At 49.3% G+C, this 25,683-nt stretch overlaps 3 protein-coding genes across 3 annotated transcripts in view; 2 read left to right on the plus strand and 1 right to left on the minus strand.

The window, feature by feature from the left end:
• Positions 1 to 2,215: 2,215 nt before the first annotated feature.
• Positions 2,216 to 6,739, plus strand: LOC127384704 (interleukin-8-like). The gene is made up of 5 exons (XM_051619503.1): positions 2,216 to 2,300; positions 2,700 to 2,829; positions 3,541 to 3,624; positions 6,362 to 6,458; positions 6,665 to 6,739. Exons 1-5 carry the CDS (start codon positions 2,216 to 2,218, stop codon positions 6,689 to 6,691), a joined length of 423 nt encoding a protein of 140 aa, XP_051475463.1. The 3' UTR covers positions 6,692 to 6,739.
• Positions 6,740 to 7,881: 1,142 nt separating this feature from the next.
• LOC127384177 (C-X-C motif chemokine 13-like) lies at positions 7,882 to 9,148 on the plus strand. Its single transcript, XM_051618260.1, has 3 exons — positions 7,882 to 7,957; positions 8,478 to 8,613; positions 9,061 to 9,148. Exons 1-3 carry the CDS (start codon positions 7,882 to 7,884, stop codon positions 9,146 to 9,148), a joined length of 300 nt encoding a protein of 99 aa, XP_051474220.1.
• Positions 9,149 to 14,363: 5,215 nt separating this feature from the next.
• CNOT6L (CCR4-NOT transcription complex subunit 6 like) overlaps positions 14,364 to 25,683 on the minus strand; it is a 32,720-nt gene continuing 21,400 nt past the window's right edge. Inside the window, exons 5-12 of the mRNA XM_051619477.1 lie at positions 25,017 to 25,106; positions 24,188 to 24,256; positions 21,816 to 21,973; positions 20,659 to 20,813; positions 19,003 to 19,154; positions 17,589 to 17,813; positions 16,323 to 16,525; positions 14,364 to 16,129 (exon numbers count right to left, since the gene is read on the minus strand). Of these exons, the coding sequence (XP_051475437.1) occupies positions 15,917 to 16,129; positions 16,323 to 16,525; positions 17,589 to 17,813; positions 19,003 to 19,154; positions 20,659 to 20,813; positions 21,816 to 21,973; positions 24,188 to 24,256; positions 25,017 to 25,106 (1,265 nt within the window). The 3' untranslated portion in view covers positions 14,364 to 15,916. The remainder of the gene's footprint in view (positions 16,130 to 16,322; positions 16,526 to 17,588; positions 17,814 to 19,002; positions 19,155 to 20,658; positions 20,814 to 21,815; positions 21,974 to 24,187; positions 24,257 to 25,016; positions 25,107 to 25,683) is intronic.

Consider the following 25,683-nt stretch of genomic DNA (forward strand, 5'->3'; position numbering starts at 1 on the left):
AGGCTGGGTGTGGCACTTAGTGCCACGGTCTGGAGATGTGGGGGTGTTGGTCACAGGCTGGACTTGATGATCTTAAAGTTCTTTTCCAGCTTTGGTGATTCTGTGATTCCGTGACTTCTCTTACTCAGACAGGACCTGCTGCCAAGGCCAGCCCTGCAGAGGAGACAACTTCCTCACTGCTTATGATGAAGACAAGACCCTTCTGTCCCCTCTCTGAGGGATGTGTGGGTTTCATCTTGGGTACCAAGTGAAGTCATGAGTGCCATGACTGTCATGGAAGAAATGTCATGAGGACAGGCATAAAGCAGCACATCCCTAGAGAAGACCACCTCAGTGAAAACACCTGGTATCTTGCATAGGCCTGGGGGCAAACATCTGCCTCAGGCCAAAACTGAGGTCGCTGTGGCTAAACTAATCACCCAGGACTCCTCTAAAGACACCTCTCTAAATCCATCCAGCCAAAACATGCTTCTGTAGCTCCTGCATCTCTCCAGGGTAGGCAGGAGATGAAGACCTGCCCTGTAGCCACAAGTCGGGGTTGTGATCTTGCTCATGACTTACCTTGGTCTGTCCATTGGAACAGGCTGCCCAGGGAAGTTGTGGGCATCCCTAGAGGTATTTAAAAGACATGTAGATGTGGGGCTTAGGGACATGGTTTAGTGGTGGACTCTTCCAAGCATTCAGTGAGGAGGTGATGGGACATCTGTCCTGGTAGACTGCTGCCTTCCCCACTGTTTTCCAGACTCTTCTTTAATGAGACCCCTGCTGTGACCCAGCAAAACCACTTAAACCAGTCCTAGGTCTGACTCCTTCTAATAACTCTCTGCAAGGCATTGGAAAACTTAGCCTTGAACAAAAACTATCTCCTTCTCCACTGCCATAGCAACAAGGCTCTTGTTCCCTCCACAGGACTTCGGGAATAGCTCATGGAAATTGTTCCTGGCCTTTCTGCAACCCTGATGTACAGGGAGTTAAACTCCTTGCTTGTCTGTTTCTCCCCTTCATCTTTTGAACAACATCTTTACAAGACTTTTGGGCCTGTCTCAGTGTTTTGAAGGGAAAGATGAGTAGCTTATGGTTTGAGTGGAAGAATCTTATTTCCAGTTTCCTATTTTGTTAGTCTATAAAATGCTGATGTGACTTGACAGCTCCGAATGACATGATCAAACAACCACATCATTTTTCTTCTGCCTTCTTCCTTCCTCCTCGCCTCACTATTGTGACCACATGTCCCCTTTCCCCTCTTGCTTCCTAAGCTGGTGACTTTGCCTTAGTCAGGGTATTCCCCATCCCACCAAAACTCAGGGGCTGCTGTGGCTCTTGCTTTGCAGCAGTGGCCTTCCAATATCCTTGTGCATCCAAAAAGGGCCATTACTGAAGGCCACTTGGGATGTTCTCAAGGGAGACAGCAAGGGGAGAGCTCAGGTCTTGCCCCCCCAAATCCCTGAGTCCATCCCAGCCCTGTTGCTTTCCCTGCTGCATTTCTCTGGCATCCCTGTGTTTCAGTCCCAGGCCCTGGGTGCCACCAAAGCCACTGCTGAGAAATGTGCAGGTTGGCACGTAAGTGCAAATGTGCAGAGATGGAGGACAAGTTTGTCTGTTTGCTGGTGCTTTTGTACCCCTCATCTCTTGCATTTCCTGACTATTCTACCCGTACAGCGAAGATCTGATGGTCCTGAGTGGAAACAGAGGGCAGAGAGCTTTATTATTTTTCCCCTCTCTGGTGCTAGACGTTTTTGCTGATGTAAGAGATAGCAAAAATAGTGTGGGGGAATTATAGCCCTAAGAAAGAAATATGTAAATATCTGAGTGCATTAAAAAAACCCCACCCTGCCCTGCTTACCCGGGGTTTGCACTCTGATTTTATTCTGGGCCCTTTCTGTGGTTGAGAGGTAGATGCTGAAGGGAACTGAGGCTGATGTCTGTACAAACACAGATCACCAGAAACAGGCCACGGGGAAGATTACGTGGGGAATCCAAAAGTGCATTTTGTCCCGATGACTGGTGTTTTAATCAATAATATTGTAAATTTAGCTTCTGACCCAAGCAGTGGGAGCGTGCAAGAAATGTCGTCACCTCTTTTCACGCTCTGCTGGCCAGGTGTGACTGCTGAAGTTTTCATCTGGCTGCTTGTGTCAGAGCAAGACCCTCCCAAATAAATAGGGGGATTTCTCCGGCCGGTTCCTCAGTCGGTCCCTGGGAGCCTGCCGTGAGGATGCGAGTGCCAGCTGGGCTGGGGACAGGAGCCCCCCTGCTCCCCTGGCTGCTGCTGCTGCTGTTCTCCCACCTAGCCTGTCCAGGTGAGCTTCTGGTGTCTTTGCAGAGGTGCCCACGGCCGCCAGCTCCTACCTGCTGTGCTCCTTGCCATGGGTGGGCGTCGCCGGCATCCTGCTCCGAAGGGGACCGGGGGAGATGAGGGCTCCTCCTGCTTGTTTAGCCCAGGGATTTTCTCGTAGCCAAGGGAAGAGTGTGACCATCCTTCTTTGCCAAGAGCTTGTTCAGCTTCCAGGAGCTGTGTGAGAGCAGGGTACTGAGGTGGAGGCACAGACAATGGTTCCTCACTGTGGTCCCTAAAGTGTTGTCAGTGAAAGCACGGAAAGGGACCATTTCTTTGGCTCTCTAAGAGATTTGGAGCTGCTTGCTGTGTCTCTACGTAATGCTGTTTGTCTCTGTAAGTTGCTCCCTTCTCCTTCTCTCAGCCATCCTGGAGGTGAATGGAAACCTGAACTGTAGGTGCCTAAAGACAACTTCAAACTACCTGAGTCCAAAGCGGTACGAGAGCATTGAGATCAGACCTGTGGGCAGCACCTGCAGGCGCACAGAGATCATGTAAGTGCTGCAGCTGGCTCCTGGGGCAGAGCTGCTTTCCCCTCCAGCCCCTGCAGAGCAGGGGGCCAGCACTGCACCTTTCCTCCTACAACCACCTCGTTTCTCTGCTCCCTTTCTGAAAACTGAAGCTTTTCCAAAATGCCAGCAAGCTCACCCACGCTTTGGGGCTACGAAACATCAGAGCTGACCTGCCGGTGCTCCCCTCTACCTAAGCAAGCCTTTCCAGCAAGGGAAGGGATGACTTCCTCGTACTGGTGCTTACTGGGGAGCGTGCTGGGAGTGTGTGTTTGCAGCCTGGAGGAAGCACATCCTTGGGCACCAAGGCAGGATGAGCCATATTTAATTTTTCCACTCCCAATACGCATCTCGGCTCAAGCGCTTCTCTTGTGACCCCTGTCCTGGCTAAAGCAGCACGCTGAGCAGAAGCATCAGGTTTCTTTAACTGCTCAGCCTTGCTGCATTCGTTCATCTGCAGAGAAAACTGTCTCTGAACAGTTACCTCTGGGCTTCAAGCACCATCTCTGCTCCGTATGGGAGCGTGCTGCATCTTGCTTTCTCCTGGCTGTCCTGTGGCTTCCCTCTGTCACCAGCAGCTTCCTGGGATCTGCTAGCACTGTGCATGAAAGCTGTGTCTTGCAGACGGGCTCTGGCTGCTCCAGTGCCTGCCTTGGGAGGGCAGGAGAACGCTCATCAACTCTCCTTGTGTTTCAGAATTAAATTGCACCCCTCGGGGAAGGTGTGTGTGAATCCTGATGCCCCTTGGGTAAAGAAGCTGCTGAAGCGTATTGCTATCACGTAAGTGGCTTTGATGAAAGCCTTTTTGACTCAGGTGGCCCTGGGCAGCATCCCACCCCACCCATGGTTCTGAGGAGCACTTCTAGGACCAAGGGCTTTCAGGGGACCAAGGGACCTACTCTTAGGGTGCTGAGGGGTGAGACCTTGCTGGGCAAGGCAGCGGTTGGTGGTTCGGCGTGCTGGTGCTGCCATCCATGGGTTGTGTTCTCCCCAGCTTGAGCCTGTTGCTGTGCCTCTGAAAGCATTTTTGGGGAAAAAACAAAACAAAACAAAACAAAACAACCCTATTTTGGGGGAGGAGGAAATGGCAGGAGCAGGGTTTGCTCATTGCAAGTGCAATAGTGCGTCGATGCTCGGCTGGGAAAGCCACCTTCCCTCATCCTGCCCGGATTTGTGGCCAGGAGCTGCCCCCTGTGGGTGATGCCTGCCCTGAGGAAACAGCGGTGACTTCCTTCACTTGGGGCAGCAGCTTCCTCTCCCAGACCCCGCTTTTCTCCACATTCACACATTTCTTCCTCCTTCTGCTTTTCACAGGAAGAAAAAATAAGTTTCCTGCTAAGGAAGTTGACGCCGGGAGCCCTGAGCTGGGCTGGCAGATGATGCACAGGCATGAAAACCTGCCTGCTCCTCACTTTGCCCTCGCTTCCCCCTTCCCAAAAAGCCCCGTGTCTGGCCCCAGCAGTGGCTGCTGTAGGGGTGGCTGCTGCCCCCAGCCCCACGGTGGGTTTGAGGGGGGGATTTGCTCCCTGGATCAGTGTGAATATGAACCCTTCATTTATTTACTTGCCTGTGGGCTGCAAAGCCTTTCTCTGCCTGGGGCTGCTCTCACTTTGTGACCCTTCCCATGCAAAGTGCTCACTGGCAGAGTGTGTGCCTGGGTTTTTTTTCACTGCACAGCGTGGCATGTCCTGTCCTGAGAGCTCAAGTCAAATAAAATTCAAGTTGGGTTGTTTTGTTTTGTTTTTTCTTCTGTTTTATTTGCCCTGGATCTCCTAGCTTCAAAAAAACGTAGCAGAGCTTTTGCTAAACCCCACCCTTGTGGCCTTCCTGGAATTAATTGTCATGGGCACCTGATGCTCGTTCTCAGGTGTGCTGTGTTGGTGAGGTATGTTCCTGCCCATGCAGGGGGCTTGGAACTAGATGTCTCAAGCTCCCTTCCAAGCCAAACCATTGTGTGATTTCTGCCAGAGGTGGGGGAACCTGGGCGGTGCCCAGGCACATGTTGGGCACCATAACAGCCCCTTTTCATGGAGGAATGAGACAAGGATGGGGAAAGGTTGGGCGGGAAAAACCTGATGAAGTTCAACAAGGGCAAGTGTAGAGTTTTGCATTTGGGGAAGAAAAATGCCATGTACCAGTACAGGTTGGGGGCTGACCTGCTGGAGAGCAGTGTAGGTGAAAGGGATCTGGGAATCCTGGTAGACAAGAGGATGACCATGAGCCAGCAGTGTGCCCTTGTGGCCAAGAAGGCCAGTGGCATCCTGGGGTGCATTAGAAAGGGTGTGGTTAGTAGATCAAGAGAGGTTCTCCTCCCCCTCTATTCTGCATTGGTGAGGCCACATCTGGAGTGTTGTGTCCAGTTCTGGGCCCCTCAGTTCAGGAAGGACAGGGAACTGCTGGAAAGAGTCCAGGGCAGAGCCACAGAGATGATTAAGGGAGTGGAACATCTCCCTGATGAGGAAAGGCTGAGGGAGCTGGGTCTCTTTAGTTTGGAGAAAAGGAGACTGAGGGGTGACCTCATCAGTGTTTACAAATACGTAAAGGGTGAGTGTCAAGAAGATGGAGTTCAGCTTTTTTCAGTGATGACCAGTGATAGGACAAGGAGTAATGGATACAAATTGGAGCATAGGAGGTTCAAGGTGAATATCAGAAAACATTTTTTTACTGTGAGAGTGACAGAGCACTGGAACAGGCTGCCCAGAGAGGTTGTGGAGTCTCCTTCTCTGGAGACATTCAAAGCCCGCCTGGACGCCTTCCTGTGGGATGTGCTCTGGGTGACCCTGCTCTGGCTGGGGGGGTTGGACTAGATGATCTTTCGAGGCCCCTTCCAACCCCTAGGATTCTATGATTCTATGATTCTATGAAAGGTTTCTCCTAGGCAGCAATGGTAGCTGGGATGGGTGTCCCAGCCCTAAAACCCCAACAAGGGAAGCAAAGTGTCTTCCCAGCATAACCTGTTGTCTCCTTTGGTGCTGATTGGAGAGCACGATTTTGCCAGGTGATCCCACCAGCCTGTCCCACATCCAAATGCTGGCGTGCCTGATGGGGTTGAGGTTTGCAGGCAGAGCTTTTGGAAGCAGTAAAGGCCAATGAGGAAATGTAGGGGATGGGTGCCAGGTCACTTGGCAGAGTTCTGGGATAATTGGCCTGGGGGGGGGCGGGGGGGAAAGAGCTAAAGCCACCAAAGCTCAGGGTGGGATGTGCTCAGCAATACCTGATCATGCAGAAGAGAAAAGCACCCCAAAACCCCCTCTAGGTTCCTGCGGGTGTGTGGGCTAAGAACAAGTGTTGGGGGAAATGAGGGATGTCTTTACGAGACCCGGCTTTGTAGGAAGGGGAAAGTGGAGCGGGTTCCAGGAAGCCGGTGCCCCTGCTGAGCCCTGAGCTGCTCTTTCTCCACCACGTTGCAAGCTCAGCGAGAGCCATCAGCCGGGAAGGGAGGCGGGTGAAAACCCCCGGGACCCCAGGGCCTCCCCCCAGCGCCCGCTTCACTTCTCCTATTTCCTGGCTCAAATAGGGGGATGCTGCTGGGGACAGCGATGGGGCTGGCATGGCTGTGCGGGCGGTCCTGCTGCTGGGGGTGCTGCTGGTCACCCACCGCCCCGGGGATGCAGGTGAGGCTGGAGTTTGGTGCTGGGGGGGGTGGAAGGGGAGTGGGATGTGTTGGGAGGTGCTGCCACCTCCGGGGTTTAAATATCGCCGAGGCTTTTCGGTGAGTGGGGGTGGTGATGCTGGTGGGGTGGGAGGGGCGGGATGTTTTGGGGACGGGGGCAGGTTTGCGGGGGGTTGCGTGAGCCGTGGTGTCCCTGTGCCCCTCCAGCTCTCCTGGAAGCCAACGGTAACCTGAGCTGCCGCTGTGCCAAGATCACCAGGGCCTTCATCTCCCCCCGGACTTACAGCAGCATCGAGGTCCGGCCGGTGGGGAGCAGCTGCCGGCGCCCCGAGGTGGTGTAAGTGGCTCCCGGGGCTGGGAAGGGACATCTCTGCGGCGGGAGACCCCGGCACAGCCCTGTGCCACCTGCCGGAGAGGTGTCCCGGCAGAGGGATGTCCTAGACACCCTGGGCGGGGTAAGAGCCCTCAGCTCCACCCCTTTAAGCCTTCCGGAATTAGTCTCTTGTTCTTTTTCCTTATGAAAAGCGCAGGGAGGCTCAGCTGCTCGACCCCCCTCCCAGCTCGGGGGAGGGGGAAGCTGACACCCTGCGTGTTTTCTAGGATTAAGCTAAAAAGCATGGAGAGGGTCTGCGTGGATCCTGACACCCCTTGGGTGAAGAAGCTCCTGCAGGATCTCCCTAACCTGTAAGCTCCCGTGCACCCCAAGCGAAAAGGGGCTCCCGGCAGGACCAGGGGCATCCCCGCGGGAGCAGATCTTCACACGTTTCTCCCCGCTTCTGCTTCTAGGAGGAGGAAGAATGCGGCTCCCCACTGAGGAAGCTGACAGCGCTGGGACAGCCAGATGGGCCGGGCCCAAAAATGCCTCCCCCACCCCATCCCTCTGCCACCTTGTGTCCCCCCGCCCCGCGCAGAGGGGGCCCTGCTGCTGCCTCTTCCCCGTATCCCCGTTTCCTTTCCCGTTTCGTGCATTTAAGCCCTTGAAAACTCCAGTCCCTGCTTCCCTCCCAGCCATGCCCTGGGTGGCCCCTTCGGGCAAGACAGGACAGGCCCAATAAAGGTTGTCAGCCCTTTGTCACCATCACTTGCTTCCCTTGCTGCGGCGTGTCGGGGTCTTTGGGGGGATGCTGAGCGGGGGGGGGGGGCGGGCAGAGCCGGGGGCTCCCCGACGTTTCTCCACCCAGAAACACGGGGCAAGCAGGAGGTTTTTTGGGGCGGCCAGGGTGGTTTCTGCCCTTTTTTTTTTTTTTTTGGGGCACACGTGCGACACGGGGAAGCGCGGGTGAGAAGTGGAAGCGCCGGGGCAGGTCGTGTGTGTGTATGTGTGTGTGTCTGTGTGTGTGTGTCCCGACGGCGTTTCCCAAGGCGTGAATCCCCCTCCGGGCTGGGCTATAAAGCAGCCCCGGCTGCGGGGCCGGGCGGGCAGGATGCGGCGGCTGCCGGCGGCGCTGGCGCTGCTGCTTCTGCTGCTGCTGCTGCTGAGCAGCGCGGTGCCCGGGGGCGGTGAGTTGACCCTGGGGTGTCTGTCTGTCTGTCTGTCTGTCTGTCCCTCTCTGCCTGTCCCTCCAGAGGCCGTGGCAGAGGCGCGGAGTGCCCCCCCCCCCCCCCCCGGTGGGGCTGGGTACGGGCTCCCCTGAGCTTTCAGCGGCATCTCTTGCCTGTCCTCGAGTTTGTCTTTTCAAACTGGAAGGGCGATGTCTGGGACCTGGGGGGCATCGCCCGTGGTGGGTTTAACCTGTTTCTCTTCGAGTCCGTCCCCCCCACGAAACTCGAGCTCTTGGTGGGCGGGTGGTGGGTTTCATTCGTAGAACGTTGGTTGTGTTTTCGAACCCTGAAGTTAAAGACTCCCTCTGCCTGCCCGAAAGGAACCTCGTGAGGCTGTGGCAGGAGGGATTAGCAAACCTGCCCCTCCGGATGGCGCTGGGGAGGGAACGGGATGGGACGGTGACGCGGGGAGGGTTGTCCCCCTGTCCCCCCCAAAACAAGGGGCCGAGACCTGGGTGTGGGCTGCTCTTGGGCACAGGTCTGTCACTGGAGAGCCTGCTGACCAACATGAGGTGCAAGTGCATCAAATCGACCACCCAGGTCATCAGCTTGGGGCTGATCCTTGCCATCGACGTTACACCGCCAGGAATCCACTGCAGGAGGAAGGAGATCATGTGAGTGGAAAGCCTGCAAGCCAAGGCCTGCGAGTTGCTTTGCTCACCTACCAGCACAAAAGTACACCAGGTGCTGGTATCCCCCTCCAAAGCTCCCAAGTCCTGAGGTGACTCTGGCAAGGCACAGGCTCTTGAATGGGATGCTGCTGCCCGTTTTAATGTAGGTTACCCCCAGCATGGCTCACGGAGCTGAGGTCAAGGCCCAAAAAAATCCTGTCCGTCATAGAATTGGTTGGGTTGGAAGGGACCTTAAGGATCATCTAGTTCCAACACCCCTGCATGGGTTGGAACCCCCCCCCCCCCCCCCCTTACCTCCCAGCAGGGGTTGCAGGAATGTGCTCACACCCATGCTGGGGAGCCAGAGGGGTTTTCTCTGCAGGTGATGGTTAGAGCAACGTTGGGGAAGAGGTGTTCATGGGGCTGGGGGGGGATCTTGTTGCCTTGCAGCCTCACCCTGAAGAAAAATAAGAAGGTGTGCGTGGCCCCCGAGGCACCCTGGATCCAGCTGCTCATCCACAAGTTGTCGCGGAGGTAGGCAATACCCAGTGACTGAAAAGCAAGGGGTGTTACCCAAGGTGTTGGCAGGACCACCCCCTCCTCCCCGCTCCTTCATTTTCGTTTCTTTCCTCCCCCAAAAGCTCCAGGAACACCAACAAAAAAGCAGCAGTGGCGCGGCCGCGGCGGGAAGCAGAGCCATGGAGCTGCCCCCCTGGGCAGACCCCTCACCCCATCTCTCCCCCTGTCTGGGTACAAGAATAAATAACCACCCGTGGTGATTTATTCCCCTGGGGATCCAGCAGGGATGTGACCCCTTGGCTCCAAGGTACGCCGGGTCCCAGGGGTGTTTCGGGTGCCCCTGGGGATGTTCCTGCACGCGACGGCAGCCTGTCCCGAGCGCCACCAATAAAAGGATGAACATGCTTCCCCCCCTACCCTGTGGCAGCTCTTTCTGCATGGATTTGTGTAAAAAATGGGGCTTTCTGGGGTAGGGGGAGTCAGACCGGGCTGTGGTGCTGGGAAGCTTTTGGGTGGCACTTCCCAACGTGCTGCCTTCCTCTGTCCAAGTGTTTGTCCGTTGTTCTGAAGCTCCTGGGAGGAGCTATGGGTTGTGCTATGGGTTGTGCTGTGGGATCTGACCTCCCTGGCCCCCCCAGTGCTGGCTCCCAGTTGCATGAACACGGGAGAAATGGGAAATACTGGGAGATTTCCCAGTGACTGGCAGAGGCTCTCTCCACAGACCCCCATTTTCCTGGGATGGACACAATGTCCCATGGGGACCCTGATGTGGGACAGGGATGTCCCTTGGCCATGTGGACTGGTGTGACTTGCAACCCCATGTGAAGTTATCTCCATGGCTTGGCCATGCTTGTGGTAGGTGTCTGAGGCCTGGGGACCTCCCCAGAATGGTAGAAACTGTGTTTGGGTCATCCCACCCCCCCTGGATGCCAAAAGTGTGTCCCAGGTCCCAGCTGGTCCCTGTGTCCCCCTCCTTCCCTCTTGGTGCTTCTCAGGAATCACAGCAGGGGACAAGAGTGGTTGCAAAAGGGCTGTTTATTCCCTACAGAAGGAAAGTACCCAGGTGGGAAGAAACAAGCAGTTATTTAGCCCTGCTCATCAAGTGGGAGCAGTGCCCCATCTCCACGGTTTGGAGGAGGGTGGTGGTTCAATTTTCAAAAGAAACACTTGAAAAAGGAGAAGAAAAAAGTACCAGTTCACGGTTTTGAGGACCTCCCTCTCCCCAGCTGCCCTAAGGTTAACTCAGGGCAGGACTGCTTAGCTCCGGCAGCCTCAACGATTTTGTCTGGGCTGGGTCTGTTGCAGGGGGGTGGGTCCTCGCTCTGCCTGGGTCCCTGCTGTCCCCACGTGGTGGGATTTTGCTTTCTTGGCTAGTTTTGGTTTTTTTTAAAACACGAAGTATAATTCCAGGGGGAATCGCGCCGCGCCGGGGCGCTTTCCCCAGGAAGTTTTCAGGGGAAGAGGAAAAGAAAAATAAAAGGATCCTTTTGTCAAAGCAAAGGAGGGAGCTGGAGAGAAGGTTCCTTGGCGTTTATTCTCATGGGAAATGTGGAATATGCAGGGTCAGGTCTCCGCTGGCAACTGCAGCTCTTGCAAGCCTGGTGCCAAGTCCTGGGGTCAAACTTGGCAAAGGTTTTTCTTGGGAGACCTGCCTGGTCCCTGTGCCAGGGCTTGAGGTGGGGAAGGCCCCCCAGGCTGCCCCTCCCTGGTGCTGCAGAGCTGCCCCGGGGCAGAACTGGGGCCAGCAGTGGCTCTGGGTTTAACTCTCCAAGTAAAGCAAAGCTGCCCTTGCCATAAAATAAGGCATAAACCCCTCCTCCAATTTAGTGTAAGCATATCCAGGCTTCCCCCTCTCTGTGTGCACTTCCACCTTCTGAGGGACGGGACCTTCCGGTTGCAAAGGCAACAACAAGAAAGAAATCTAAGGAAAACAAACAAACAAACAACTCTCTCCCAAAATAATCCCAGTGAAAACGGGTGGGAGGGTGAGCCCGGGCTCCCGTCACTGCCTGGGAGCTGATGGATTGAGGTGCTCACGTTGAATTGCTCAGGAAGCAAACACACAAGGAGAAATGGAAACCAAAGCCAAAGTAATTTAACTTGTCAAGAAAGCCACCATGAGGTTGTTGGTTTGGTTGGTTGGGTTGTTTGCCTTTTTTTTGCTTTGGAACAAAGACAAATGGAGACAAATGCAAAGTCAGTAAATACCTACATTGTAGGAACTGTTCAACAAAGAGAAGGCCAGTACCAGGACCACTCCAAGCATCACCCTTCAACTGGTGAGAGATTTTGCAAGCTAAACACACTGTATGATTGCTGGGGAGAGGAGAAAAAAAGGTAAAATATCATCTCACTTGGTGTGCTTTGCCATCAACAACACTGTTTAAAACACCCTCAAGTACCAAAGTGCCCGAGCATTTCTCTGTCTCCAGGCAGACATCTGCCAAGAAACTGTACTCCTGAAGTCCTTCCTCCTCAAAGGTACCCAAAACAGCCAAGTTTTTTTGCCTCTTCCTACCTTTTAGAGAGTTGTATCATTTTTCTGAGGATGAGGGAGTTTTCAAAGGTGTTCAATTTGCCCTGTTTCTGGTCATGCAGCGCCTGTGCCCGCCTCAGCCACTCTGCTTTTTTGTTCCTGTTCTCGTTTCCTGGAGGAAGAGCAAACCTGAGGTCAAAGTCAGTGCAAAGTGGTCACAGGAGAAGGCACCGTGGCACTTCGAGCTGGGCCTGGAGCTTTATACTCTCCTAAAATTGCCTTTGATCTTAAAGTGAGCTCTTGGCTGATGCTTGGCATAGAGATTTAAGACCTGAATTGTTTCCACCAGGTTCTCCTGGGGTTTGTGTTGCCTTTGAACACTGAAGGGTGAGAAGGGGAGAGCATGGGGCTGTACTTCTGTGATCCTATCAAAACCTGATGAGTCGCTTATCACAAGATGCTTTTCCCCACTATGAGATGGAAACACTCAGAAGAACCTGAATCTCTTTGCATCGAGGGCTCCTTTTTTTTCTGGTCTCCTAACGAAACAGGTCTTGGGTCCCTTGGGTAAAAACCCTCCCAGACCAAGCATTTCAGCTCCTTTTGGGACCCAGGGAAACTGGACAGGTGCCAAAACCATACCACTGCTGGAGCCCAAGTGAGCTTCAGCTGGCCTTGTATGCTGCTTCACTTTCTACCTGGCAGTCTGGGTTGTGAAGGCTGCCCAGAAGAACATCTCACCTCTGTGGTGACCAAGGACACTGACCTGCTGCTCTGTCACCTTGACAGCCTGATTTTAGTTGAACCACCAGCACGTCAGGTAAGGATGTGCAGATTGAACAGGCTTCCAACAGACAGGGAAAGCTCATGGGTAAAGCAAAATACTTTCCCAAGGAATGCTGGAAAGGGCCAACAAAGGCTTCTGAAGGAGGGAAATGGGAAGGACAGGTGGTCTCAGAGCCCATTGTGTCACACCTGGCTCTAGCTTGAGCTCCCCAAATGTTGACACATTGAAAGAAGGAAACAAAAATCTTCAGCTCCATTGTACAAAATTCTCTTTTATATATATATATATACACATATATACACACACACAAACCCCCATAACTAACAGGTTTACCATTTTCAATTTTTAAAAGTTGCTTCTAGAAGAGTGTTGGATATTTTTTTCCTCTGCTTGTTTTTCAGGCAGTGCAGTTGCTTAGAAGTTGACACCAGGCACTGGGTGGGTAGAAGTAAACCAAGAGAGTCAGGAGCAGTGCAGGACCCCAGAGCTTTATTCCTCAGTGCTTGGAACTGAGGGTCAGGGATGGAGAGAACTGATGGTTCCTGATCCATCTCAGGGATATTTTGCTTTGTGTTATTCCCTCTCCCCTTTCTCTCTTTTTCCCCCGGGAAGAAAGCACAATCCCCATACTGCTCCAAAAACAAAACCAGAAGAAAAACAGGGAGCCAGGCAGCAAAAGGTGGCTCAGCACATCCCCAGTTACGTGCATTGACTGAACCATCAACACAACTCTTTTTTGTTGTTGTTTTTTTTTTTAAAAATTAAAAGGTTTTGTGCAACATCTGTTAAAATAACTTTGTGGGTTTGTTTTTTTTTTAAATCCCACAGCATCGTGGATGTTTGGAAGAAGCAGAGAAAAATCCAATGGAACACCTTCCTGCAACAGAACCCTTCAGTGGGTCAGAAACAAAAGTCAGTCCATCTGGAGCAGTTTTACAAGGGTTGCCAAGGTGGAGGGTGTTGGTTGGTTGTTTCCTTCATCCCCATCCTCTCCACACCCCTTCCCCCCCCATATTACAAAAGATTGTTGTTGGTTTTCATTTTTATTAACAAACGGGCTCCTCTGCAGTTTCATAGACAATCATAGGTGACTTTGAAATTCCATTTTATACAAACATCTCAAAAAATAATAATAATCATAATATTGGGAGTGAAGTATGGTAGGAAATATTGCTCACGTTAACATGCGTGTAGGCAAAGGAGGAGAAGGGTTTGGTAGTGCACAACTCCAGAGCAGAGCAACCCCCCCCCTCCAAAAACAATACAGCAGCTGATGACAGAAAGATAATGTCCACAAAATTAAGTTTTTCATGCTATTCTACTTTCCAGTACTGTGCTCTCAGATCCCTTTCACAATTGATCCGCAACGGCCGGGCGTCCGACGCTGAGGTGTGTTAAAAAAGGGATACCTGCACCTAGAGGAAAATCCACCTTTACCAAGGGCTTATTTTTAACCATCTTGGGGGTTTTGGTTGGTTGGAGTTTTTTTTTTTGGTGCTGCATGAAGCAACTGTTGGCCAGGAATTGTTACCTGGTGCCCCTGACAATTGGTTGTAGACAATTAGGTGATGCCTCAATAAATTTTTTTTAGGCACTTCTTTTAAAAAGGGAGCGGTTGTTTCCTTGAACTGATTCCTTTTTGCCTTCTGCCCCACACCACCCCCTCCCCAGCCCCCAACAAAAGTCAGGGAATAGTTTCTACTCCAGATCCAACTGATTTTTATTTCTTTTGTATTTCTTCTCCCCCCCGTGGATAATTTCCTATGTATAAAACGACAAAGGAAATGTTGAATCAAAGAGTAGAGGAACAACCTGACTTAGCAGTTTTGCAAGACAGAAGATGGCTCCTTAGTTCTTACAACTAATTTCACCATTTAAATTTGACTCCTTTTTTTTTTTTTTCTTTTTTTAAGCATACGAATGAGACATAAATATAGCTTAGCAATCTGTTTAAAAATTTCAGTCATAAAATGGAAAATTTGTTCTCATTTATTAAAAATATCACATTTTGAGACTAGAAACAGTAAAGTGCATGAAAAGTTTAAAATAGAAATCCAAGAAAAAAATCTTATAGCAGCAAAAAAGCAGAATAAAGAAAAACTTAAAAACACAGACAGAACCTTTTCCTATCACTGTGCCATATTTTTTAAACATGAAGCAGCCAACCAAGTTTTCAGAAAATTGCATTTTGTTTAATGCCTCTTGAGGCACAAGGTTTGGAACTGGCCACCTAGAGCATAAAAAGGGACACATAAAAAAAAGAAGATTTCCAACACATCCAGAGAGAATGCACAGTTGGGAATGAACCAGCAGCTTTAGAATTCAACCCTGACTGACAAGAGAAAAGAGAGTTTGTTTTTTAAAAAAGTGGGATGGTTATTTGGCAACTAGGGTCAGGAACAATAATCCCCGGCATGTTTATGGCTCCTGAATGAAACCAAACATGCCAAGAGCTGCTCTGCCAGCCCTTTGGAAGCAGAAGAAAGATTCCACTTCTAGGGGCTTTTTCCTGTACCCTGTGCTTAATCATTTGATCCCAAGTTTCCCATCTTGGGAAACAGGAACCTAGGATGGATTTGCAACTTCTTTACTTGCCCGGGGCCCAAGCGTTTGCGGCAGCTTGTTCTGCCAAGTGCCATTTCCTCCCATTCCTACACCCTGCTCTCAAACTGTGTCACCCTGGCTTGCCCAAGCAGAGAGGCAGCTCCGCTCCACCGTGGTCCTTTGGATCCCTGAGGATCCAGAAAGGAAGGTCCTTTAGATCCCTGAGGATCCAGAGAGGACTGAGAGCTCTGAAGAAGGTCCCTGGGGTGTCTGCTGAGCAAGCGACCTGTAGGCAGCGTTCAACACTCACCTGCACAGCCCTGGGAGCTTTGCTGGATGTGTCAGTGTGAATGAAATGGTATCAGGAGAATTTAAACCTGCAGTTTCCTCAGAGATATTAGCTCATCTTTGGTTTCCTAACACTAGTTAGACAAGGGGCAGGGCCATGCTACGAATTGTTTATAGTCAGGTATTAAGTGCTCCGCTAATGTGCAAAATGTTTTTTGGGCCCAGAGTTCAGTCTCTCTTTTGGGTTCAAACAAACAGGATTTCTAATCTTCTTCCTGCAAACCAAGCCCTTCTAGTTTTTGTTTTTCTTTCTCCTAAAAGGTTGGCTCATTTTGCCATGTTCTGGAAAAAAAGCATTATCTTGAAATATGTTAATAAGCAAGGTCTGAATCTCATTTGTCTGTCTCTAAGTGCAGCTTCCTACTGAAAAGAAAAAGCTTGCCAGTTTTGTTTTTTTTTTTTAAATAATATTAAATTAAAAACCTGGAAAGGGAATAATACTTTGGTTCCAGCCCTAGTGCCAAATGATACCAATATGCACCAAAAATGTGCAAAATCTCTTATCAAACACATAAGAAAAGGAGCTTGGAGAAGCAGCTTAAGGTTGGCCATACTTCACTCCTCTATAATTCGATTTACAACTGTACAGGTCCATGACAACAGGTCCTTGCCCTCTGAGGGACAAGGTGCCACTACCTCCTGTTAGGCAAGTGCACCCCGTTGACAAGAGGCAGGAGCGGAGGATGGAGTTCGAGTTGTGTTAACAGTGAGAAGTGGTCGGAAGGGATGTGAGGGTGTGGACACCCAGTGATGTTGTTGTCAACCAGCCACTGAGGGTCCAAAGGCCCCAGGACACCAAGCACGTTCATGTGAGTGTTGGAATAGAAAATGTAGTCAATCACACCCTAGGGAGAAAGAGAAACACAACAGTGAGAACGGACCTCGCTTCCGGCCACCGCAGAGTGTTCGGCCAGCGGAGAAACCGGCGGTGAAGCCCTCACAGGAGCAAAAAGACAGCCAGCCAACACTCAGAGCATTAAGACAGCGTCCTGGGGAGACCAGGCCAACATCAGCCACTTCGGAAAAATCGCTGCTTACTTTGAAATCAAAAGTGTAATTGGTGTAAGGCATCAAGTTGTTTTCGTAGGCGCTCTTGAGCCGGAAGCCGTGCGTGATCCTTCCTTCCGAAGCCCCGTTCTTGCCGTTGCCGCTGAAGTTCATCAGACACTCGTTGTAACGCAGCTCCTTGAAGTCCTTGTGGTTGTCAGCCACAATGCCATTGCTTAAGTATTCCACCACACCTGTGTGCAAAGGAAAGGATTCAGGATGTTGCCTGAGAAGAGAGGAATGTCGGCAGTGAAAAACCACCGCGGCAACCCTGGGAGATCAGGAAAGAGCTTTCCACCTGAGGGGACACCTCCTGCTGGCCTGTCCATGTCTGAGCCAGGTACACCCTTCTGGCACACAACTGGGGCTCTCCAGCCATTCTGACACTGCTTCTGGAGGATGACAGCAGACCCAGAGTGCTGGTACTGGAGGAGCCAGGTGAGGGGGTGCCAGAGAGGCAGCTTTCTTCTGGCACCTGATCTTTCCATTTCGAACATTGGGATTACTAAAGTCAACGTGTCTCCTTAGAGACATCTTCCACCAGAAACTCACACCTTTCCTACTTATTACTGCTGCTCAAGGCATGGATATTTATTTAATGATCTAACGAAGATCCCTTAGTTCTTTTCTACAGCTTTGTAGGTGCAACCTACAACCTTCATAGCCTGTCTGCTCTGGAGACAGGCTGAGGGAGTGGGAGCTGTTCAGCATGGAGAAGAGAAAGATCCAGGGAGACCTTAGAGCACCTTCCAGTGCCTGAAGGGGCTCCAGGAAAGCTGGGGAGGGGCTTTTCACCAGAGAGGGCAGTGACAGGACAAGGGGTGATGGTTTTAAACTGAAAGAGGGGAGATTTAGGTGAGACATCAGGAAGAAATTCTTCACCATGAGGGTAGGAAGGTGCTGGAACAGGTTGCCCAGGGAGGTTGTGGCCAGGTTGGATGAGGCTTGTGCAGCCTGGTCTAGTAGGAGGTGTCCCTGCTCATAGCAGGGAGGTTGGAACCTGATGATCTCTAAGGTCCCTTCCAGCCTTAACCACTCTATGATGCTATGAACCAGCTTTTCTGCAGCATGCAACTGATCACAAGGAGTCTGCTCAACTGGAGGATGTGCATTCTCTTCAGCCAGCTTTCCAAAGGCAGCTGTTACTAAAGAGGTTTCTTCCACACCTACCCAGGGAAGTGCAATCACCCTTGAAGGAGAAGAGGATTCAAACATTCTAAAAAGGTAAGATAAAAATTAAGCCACAACTAGTCTTACCTGAATCAGGCAATGAGTTGAGATCTGCACACAGCACCAGAGGGATAGAGTTAGGATCTGCTGTTGGGCTCCCGGGCCTGCTGGAGGCTTTCTCAAGGATATTCTTCAGTTCCGAGACAAACATCATGGTCTGAATGAGTTTCACATCTGAGTATTCAGGGTCCCAGTGCATGTGGGCATTGGCCACAATAAGCAGCTGCTTGTCCACATGAAGCGATTTCATACCTTGATAAAAAGACACTTTAATCAGTGAGAGGCTGATTGTGTCACCCCCCTGTTCACGTTCAGGGTCTAGCTGTGAAGGACTCCAGGTCAGATGGTGTCACCCCCCTGTTCACATTCAGGGTCTAGCTGTGAAGGACTCCAGGTCAGATGGTGTCACCCCCCTGTTCACATTCAGGGTCTAGCTGTGAAGGAGTCCAGGTCAGATGCACTTTGCTGGGAAAAAAGGCATGACCTGAACTCCTCCTCGATCAGCAATGTTTCCATTAATATTAGGTGACTGAATCTCTTCAATATAGGAAAGTAAAAGCCACCAGCATAACCTGATCCTGTTACAGCTGCATTCCTTCTCTACTGCTCAATGTGGTCACCACTCGACCTGAACCACTTTTCAATACTGAAGGCCCAAGGGAGTTTCCTGACTCTCAGCTGCTACCGTACAGCAAATTGTTCCCTTGGGAAAACAACTCCAACCTGCTTAAATGAATGCAGTATGAACCTAGCTGCTGCCAAACACTGTAGCCTGTTTTTACTGTTTATTTGAGAAACTACTCTGGAAGATGGGGCAGAAAGCCACAGGCAGCTCCTCCCAGCCCTGCAGTTGAGACTTTCTTCTCCTTTGAAGGGCTGGAAACAAATCTGGACAGGCAGACAGAGCAGGGTGGCAGTTTTAAGTATGTTGAAGCTGCCTGCTGCATCTGACCAAACTTAATGAAAATGTGAGTCAATCAAGTGGCATGGAAAGACACTTGATAATCTCATTCTTCCCCATCAGTACATTAGCACTGTCATCTGATCACTGGGGCAGGATGGAAGGATTCCATCAAGGGGGAAAAAAAAAAAGAGTTGGAAACAGAAGTTGAACATTGCTGACAACTACCGGTAAGAGCATTTGCACGTAAACACTCTGACCTTGGAAAAGCTTAATTCTTCAAGAAGAATCTAACAGAATAAATAATCAGGGACAAAAGCTTGAAAGCAGAAAGCTGAGTGCTGGGCAACTGGCAGAGCAGGAGATCACGTCACCTGTGTCCTGTCCCAGCTAGCATTTCTCAGGTTAGCCCATGGAAAAGCACTGGCTCATCTCCAAGTACTTGGTTACCACCACCAGTGGCACTAATATTCTCCAGAGCATAACTCATCCCTTGAGGTGGAACTGAATCATCAAAGAGAGATCCAGGGTCACACTCACTTGCTCCGAAGAGTTCCTTGTGCACCTCTAACACCACAGCAACTCCGATGTTGTCCTTGGTCATCACGCGGTTCAACATGGCTTCTGAGCCTTCAGAGTTGGCCATGGCCACCTGGTTGAACTCCACTGTGTGCTTCTGCACCAGTGTGAACCTGAGCAAACACAGAGAACTGGCTGTGAGCAGGAGGGATCTGCACCTGTGGGAACAGCTGTGGGTTCTCTCTGCCCTCCAGCCTGCCCCATCCAAGGAGAGAGCCTGCAGGACAGGGTGAGGCACGTTGCTTTTGTCCTCTCTCTTTTTAAAAGTAAAAACAGTTCTAAAAAGTATTCCCCCCAGTGAGGACAGAGCTGTTGGTCTGGCAAGGGAGATACTCTCAGGGGCTCAAAGATATATCTCAAAGATACCCTGGAGCTTAAAAAGTGGTTACTTGTTTCAGTGTAGCACTCTGAGAAGACTATTGAGAGCAACACTCAAGAGGTTATCATACTTCCTCAGGAGTTCTAGGCAAAAAATTAAGATGAGATGGTAGTTAAAGGCTTGCCTGTTACTTTGGGCAAATGCATTTTAAAAAAGCAGCTTCTTTCAAACCACTGGCTACCACCATTAGTTTTATGAAATTGGTTCTTCAGTCCTTTCCAGCCTTAGGATGCCTGAAAGCTCTTTGCTTCAGGACAAACCTGGTCTAGTGGGAGGTGTCCCTGCCCATGCAGGGGGTTGGAACTAGATGATCTTGAAGGTCCCTTCCAAATCAAACCAGTCAGTGACTCTTATTGAAAAGGATTTTTTTTGTTTTGTCCTCTTTTTTTTTCTGATTTTTAACTGAAGCAGAATAACCAGTTCTGTCTATATCCCTGATACTATCAAGGCTTCAAGGTTTGAAAAACATCAGTTGTTTGTTTTCACAGACCTCCTCTATTCAAAATCAGTGGAGTTGTTTTTTATACATGATCTGAAAGGTGTTGATTTTGTTCCTGGCAGCAATGAAAACTCTGAGTGGGAGCTAAAGCTCTGCAAAATGTCCATTCTACTTCCTGAAAACTGTTTTGAGGGATACTCAGTGTGGTAAAAACTGTTTCAAGGGCTACTCAGTGTGGTACCACCCATGAGCAGTTTACACAGATGAGAAGTGTAAGAAGCACCTCTCCTCTCTTCCCAAGAGTTTGATGCTTTCAGTCTAGTCTTTTGAATCAGGTATTCACAATGTAAGCTTTATATGCCTAAAAGCAGAGAGTATTGGGATCATTTGGCAGTAATAGCTCTTTTAAGCCCTGAAGATTTAATACCCAAAGCAGAGCTTACAGATCTTGAAAGGTAAATCTTAACAGGGGTGAAACTTGGGTCAAGCAAGGGAAAAGTTTGTGGAGGGCGAGGTATTTGTTAGATCTGCCCAAAAATGTGCACATGAAGCACCTAAGTTTTTTTTCCTACTTGCTCTCCTGCAACTTCCATGGTTTTGAAGAGACTTATTTGTGCCCAGGGTGAAAGGAACCAAAGGACTGTCACAAACCGAGCAGCAAAAGGGAAGGGAGGATCATTCTTTGTAGTGAACTTTAACTTTTGCCTTATAGCTCAGTACTTTGGTTACCCGAGAGAGGAAAGCTGACAGGCCTAAATCAAGCTGGTTTTAACCTATTTTTAAAAAAGCTGCTTCTTACTTTTCAGTTTTGAAGAATATTGCACAGCCATCCACGTGCTTTTTCTCCTGCTCAGACATGATTTTGGCACGTGACTTTGGAGAAAAGAATCCATCGTATCCTCTTTCTTTCAAGGCTGGCAGAAAAAGGGTGAAGTATTGCTCTGTTTCCACTTCCTGGAATGGAACACACAGACCTTGGGCTGACAAAGTCAAGTACACCCTTTCCTGTGGCTGTACAGCCCCTTGGTCCTGCCTTGGCTTGCAGTCAGCAGCTCTCACCCCAGTGAAAAGCTTCTGTTGGCACTACTCTGTCACTTCCTAGATTTAATGGACTGCTGGAAACAGATTTGTATTCCTGGATATCCTGGAATTCCCCCAAAAGGGAAAGTGACAGGCCTACTTGGAACAGCAATAGGTTACACCTGATATTTTTGACCTCTGAACGTGGGTGCCCTCCTGGGTTAAAACTTGTGAGAGGTTGAGAGGGTATCCAGCAGCAACCAGCGGTTCATCTGGAGAGCTCTTTCCCACAAGGCTGTTCTGTAAGACTCAGTTTTCTTTCTAGTAACATTTGGTATCCAAGAGGGTTCCAGAGGTTGATGACTCAAGGTTTTCAGAGCAAAGTAACTACTCTCTTTTTGTGCCAGATTTTTGCCTACCAGAACTTGGTTAGAAACTGAAAAGTCAGTTTGAAACCAGATGCATCCAACTGTTCGAAGCACCGGCGATGATTTTACACCAACACAGCACAGGGTACAGGTACCAATGACCATATTTACTTTCGACCAGGAGAGTCCCCTTGTTTGCCAGTCAGAGTACTTTGGGGATCTTAACTTCTATACCAAGCAGGAACAGACAAGGGACAGTGGCATTTGCAGCTACAGCATTCCACGTTCTCCTGCAGTAAAGCCTGTACACCCAGCAGGCAGTAGGATGCTCATCTGAAGAGGAAAAGACCCAGATCTTCCAGTAGAAATTACCTACTAACTTAGCTAATTTTAGCTCACTCACTTGGTCCCATTTCATAAAGTACAAGCCAAGGCTTAGACAAGGAGCTGTACACACAGCTTCTACTGGGAAGCTCCAGAATTTGGTAGCAAGCAGGCAAACAGTGTTTTCAAGGGAGCGTTTCATTCTAAAGGTGGAAGTTGAAAAATACATTTCTTTTCCAGTTACCTGCAGACTAATGATATCTGCATCACAGCTGACAATTTCTTCCATGATTCCCTTTTTTCTGTACTCCCAGTTGAGTGCCCAAGATGGGCAGTAGCCATAGAGCTGCCGGGTGGCGTATTTATCACACAACACATTGTAACACATAACTGTGAATGAGGCTGGAAGGAAGGAGAGAAAGGGAAAGGTTATCAACCTCTGGAGATGACAAACTAACCTTATTCAAGCCAAAATACCACATCTCCCACGGTTTATGCTGGAAGTTCTACTGAACACAAGTCAGTGGGCTTACTCCATGAGCAGGAGTGAGAAAGTACCTGCTCAGCAAGCAGTTACCATGTAAGACTAAACTCCTTCTGGAAGAAAATCAGCATTGCTACCAAAACAAGCCTTGAGGCAGCAACTTCAGGCTTAAGTGATGTGTACATTGTAAAGCAAAAGCAAAACCAAGCTGCTAAAGGAGCTGCTGCCTCGTCAGGGCACCACAGCATCAGAGAGAAGCACTTCAGAACGCTGCTCTTTCAGGCAGTCTGATTGCAAAACATCTGTAGAGTTTCCCTAGCATCTGCAGAACACTGCTAAGCTGTATTAAGTCATATCAGTGTCTAAGGGGGAGGGGGACATCTGGGCGAGGGCAGGGAAGAGGAGGAGCAATGAAGGCATAAATGAGCAACACCCAATGCATCGTTTACATTTTGTAAAGAAAGAGAGAAGTCAGCATGCAGCTCATCTGACCCCCCGACGTGAAACGTGCCTCCTTCACACACCAGCTCCTCAGCTCAGTTAGATCACAGAACCACAGACTGGTTTGGGTTGGAAGAGACCTTTAAGATCACCGAGATACAACCCCTCCTGCATGGGCAGGGACACCTCCCACCAGCCCAGGTTGCTCCAAGCCCCATCCAACCTGCCCTTCAACACTGCCAGGGATGGGGCAGCCACAGCTTCCCTGGGCAGCCTGTTCCAGCATCTCACCACCCTCACAGGAAAGAACTTTTTCCTCATGTCCAACCTGGATCTCCCCTCTTTAAGCTTCAGATTTTCCAGCAATTTTAAAAGATTGGTAAATGCAACATCCCAGCACTGGGAAAACCCTGCCCATATTTGCAGGGAAAGATGTGAGGTTTTACTCTGAGGTTACCCCACAGGTGTGGGTTTTATTTCTACACCCCATCAAAGAAAATTTCAGTTGTCTCAATTTTAGAGTAACAACTAATTGGCTTGTTCTAGTTTTTCCCATAAATTACTCCACAGCTCACCTGCCTAACTCTGTGCTTTCGAATGACTTCTGAATCATTCTTCTTCTCAGGAAGTTTGGTTTAAAAAAAATAAACCCAAGGTCTGTAAAACTCCATGAAGATACTGATTTGCAAGGGAATTTGAAACAGAAATGCAGATTTTAAAGCTGTGGCTTGCAGGACTTTTGGGCATTTCCTGTTTCAGGAAAATTTTTTTCAATTGGTTTCAGAATCACAGAATCACTAAGGTTGGAAAAGACCTTCAAGATCAGCAAGTCCAACCATTAACCCTACTCTCCCAAGTCCAGCAATGAGCCATGTCCCCAGGTGCCACATCTAGATGACTTTTAAACACACCCAGGGAGGGTGACTCAACCACCTCCCTGGGCAGCTTATTCCAAGTTCTGAAAACCCTTTATATCTTGATATCTTTAATATCTTGATATCTTTAATATAAAACCAGGGACAGATGATCTTAACTGCAACGTGAGCCTGCCTAACACACAGCAGAGGTAAGTTTGAAGACCTGCCAACTTGACACTTCTAAAAAGTGTAGAGGAATCATACAAGAGGACTGCCACGTTGTTCTTGCTGGCTTTTAATCTGGTCTTCTGCAAGAACAATAGTAGCATTTTTATGCTTTTAGACAAGCTCTGGGCTGGTTTTTGAAGGCTGTAACCCGGGATGTGCAGGGGAAGAGCCTCTTGCACTTCACCAAAAGCAACCATAGAGGGCATTGAACTGACCTCAACACCAGGCCCTCCACGGGTTTACTTCTCCAACCCTCACCTTGCTCAGCCTGTACGTGGAGGTGACATTTGCGTATAATTATTTTGCAGTTCTTATTATTGCTGATAAACTATTATTTTTTTTTTTAAAGATCTTTTTCTTGGGTATCAGTGGCTGGAACAGTTACAAAAAAGCCTGACGTGGAAACAAAATGACTGGCATTCCATTCAAATGACAAAAAATGGTATTTCCAGCACAGCCAGATGTTAACTGGTTTAGTACAAATGAACACAAATTGCTGTTTTCAGTCGGATCCAAGCCAGACAGAAGAGTTCTCTGAAAATAAAGCTGAAAAAAAGGTTTTCAGGCTATCACTTGTGAACACAGGGAAAAGAACCACAGGTTTACCTGAGGGCAGAATTTGGTCTCGTTCTTTTAAAGTAATCCATGGCCTTGGAGGCAGCTGCTCTGGATGAACTAAAAAAAACAACAAACCAAAACAGCGATTAATTCAGGGTTTATATTTGTAAGTTGCAATTTCTAAGTCAAAATGATAACTGAACAACAATGTTCCATACTGTGCTTTGCAATACCATCTCCCCAAGTTTTTTAACCCTCCAGGGGAAGTAAAAATAATTTAATAATGATTTAATTCACCACTATTCTTGTTTCTTGCTTTCAAATCTAGAAGCACCACTGAAATATCCCTGCTCCTTGAATATACTGCTGAAGATGAGAGGTAAATCCCACTGTGGGTCAGACATCCATCATTCCTGCAGTGTTTTAACTTAGCAGAGGTCAAGTGGCAAATGTGAAATTTACAGAACCATGAAGTAGGATTTAATTCAGGTACTGGATGTTCTTAATCACTTGGTATTTCTAGATCAAAATTTGTCATCCTGCTTGCATTTGGGTTATCATTTCTAGAGAAAAGGATTAAAGTGGCTTCAGGAAGGAAAACTCTGCACTTTGTTGGTAACTGAAGAGTTTCAAATAGAACAGTGGGAACAAGTGGCTGTAACACAGCAACATGGGACAGGTTAGACAAGACTTGTCAACCTCTTCCACTGCCTGTGAGTGGGTGTTTGTGTGTACAACTGGAACCACTTGACAACAAACACCCCAAAGATGAAAATCCTCTCCCTTCAGCAGTTCAGACTCTTGTTGTACCAGTAAATACTGCCACCAATGCATGCTTTTAAACCCCTGCTGTCAATCAGATGTGTCGGGCTGTCACCTGCTAGATTGTCAAGCATGTAGTTCAGTAGCTTCCGAGTTCCATCTGGATCCTGGTAGAGGCTGAGAATATCTTGTGATAAAGGATTGCCTGCCAACAGCATGAAACAACACCCAAGTGATTAGCTGCCTGACTTTCTCCAGGCTTTCCAACCACAGAAAATCTTGCATAATGAGGACAAATTGATTCAGGAGATATTTAGGTGGCTGATCTTGGAACTGCATGATACCACAGGAAGGGATGCTGCAGAAGCAACCAGCACACAGAGACCTCCTTCCCTCAAGTCCCCTCAGTCAACAACACAGCAGGTTAAAGGGTTTATTTACCTACCTACAGGTTTGAAATAGGCTCACAAGGAAGCTGAATAGCATTAAAAAAGGAAAGCATTGTTTTCCCAACTGGCTGGTCATTTTTGCAACAAGCTTAATATCTCAAATGAACTGTAAGAAAACATTGAGGTAACATCCCCCCCCTCCCCAGTAATTCAAGAGCACTTACAGAGTCACAGAATTGCTAGGGTTGGAAGGGACCTCTAGGGATCATCTAGTCCCACTCCCTGCTAAAGCAGGATGGCCCAGAGCACATCCCACAGGGCTGCAGCCAGGAGGTTTGGAATGGCTCCAGGGAAGGGGACTCCACACCCTCCCTGGGCAGCCTGTCCCAGGGC

This window comes from Apus apus, chromosome 4 (assembly GCF_020740795.1).
Source record: "Apus apus isolate bApuApu2 chromosome 4, bApuApu2.pri.cur, whole genome shotgun sequence".
Lineage (NCBI taxonomy): Eukaryota > Metazoa > Chordata > Aves > Apodiformes > Apodidae > Apus > Apus apus.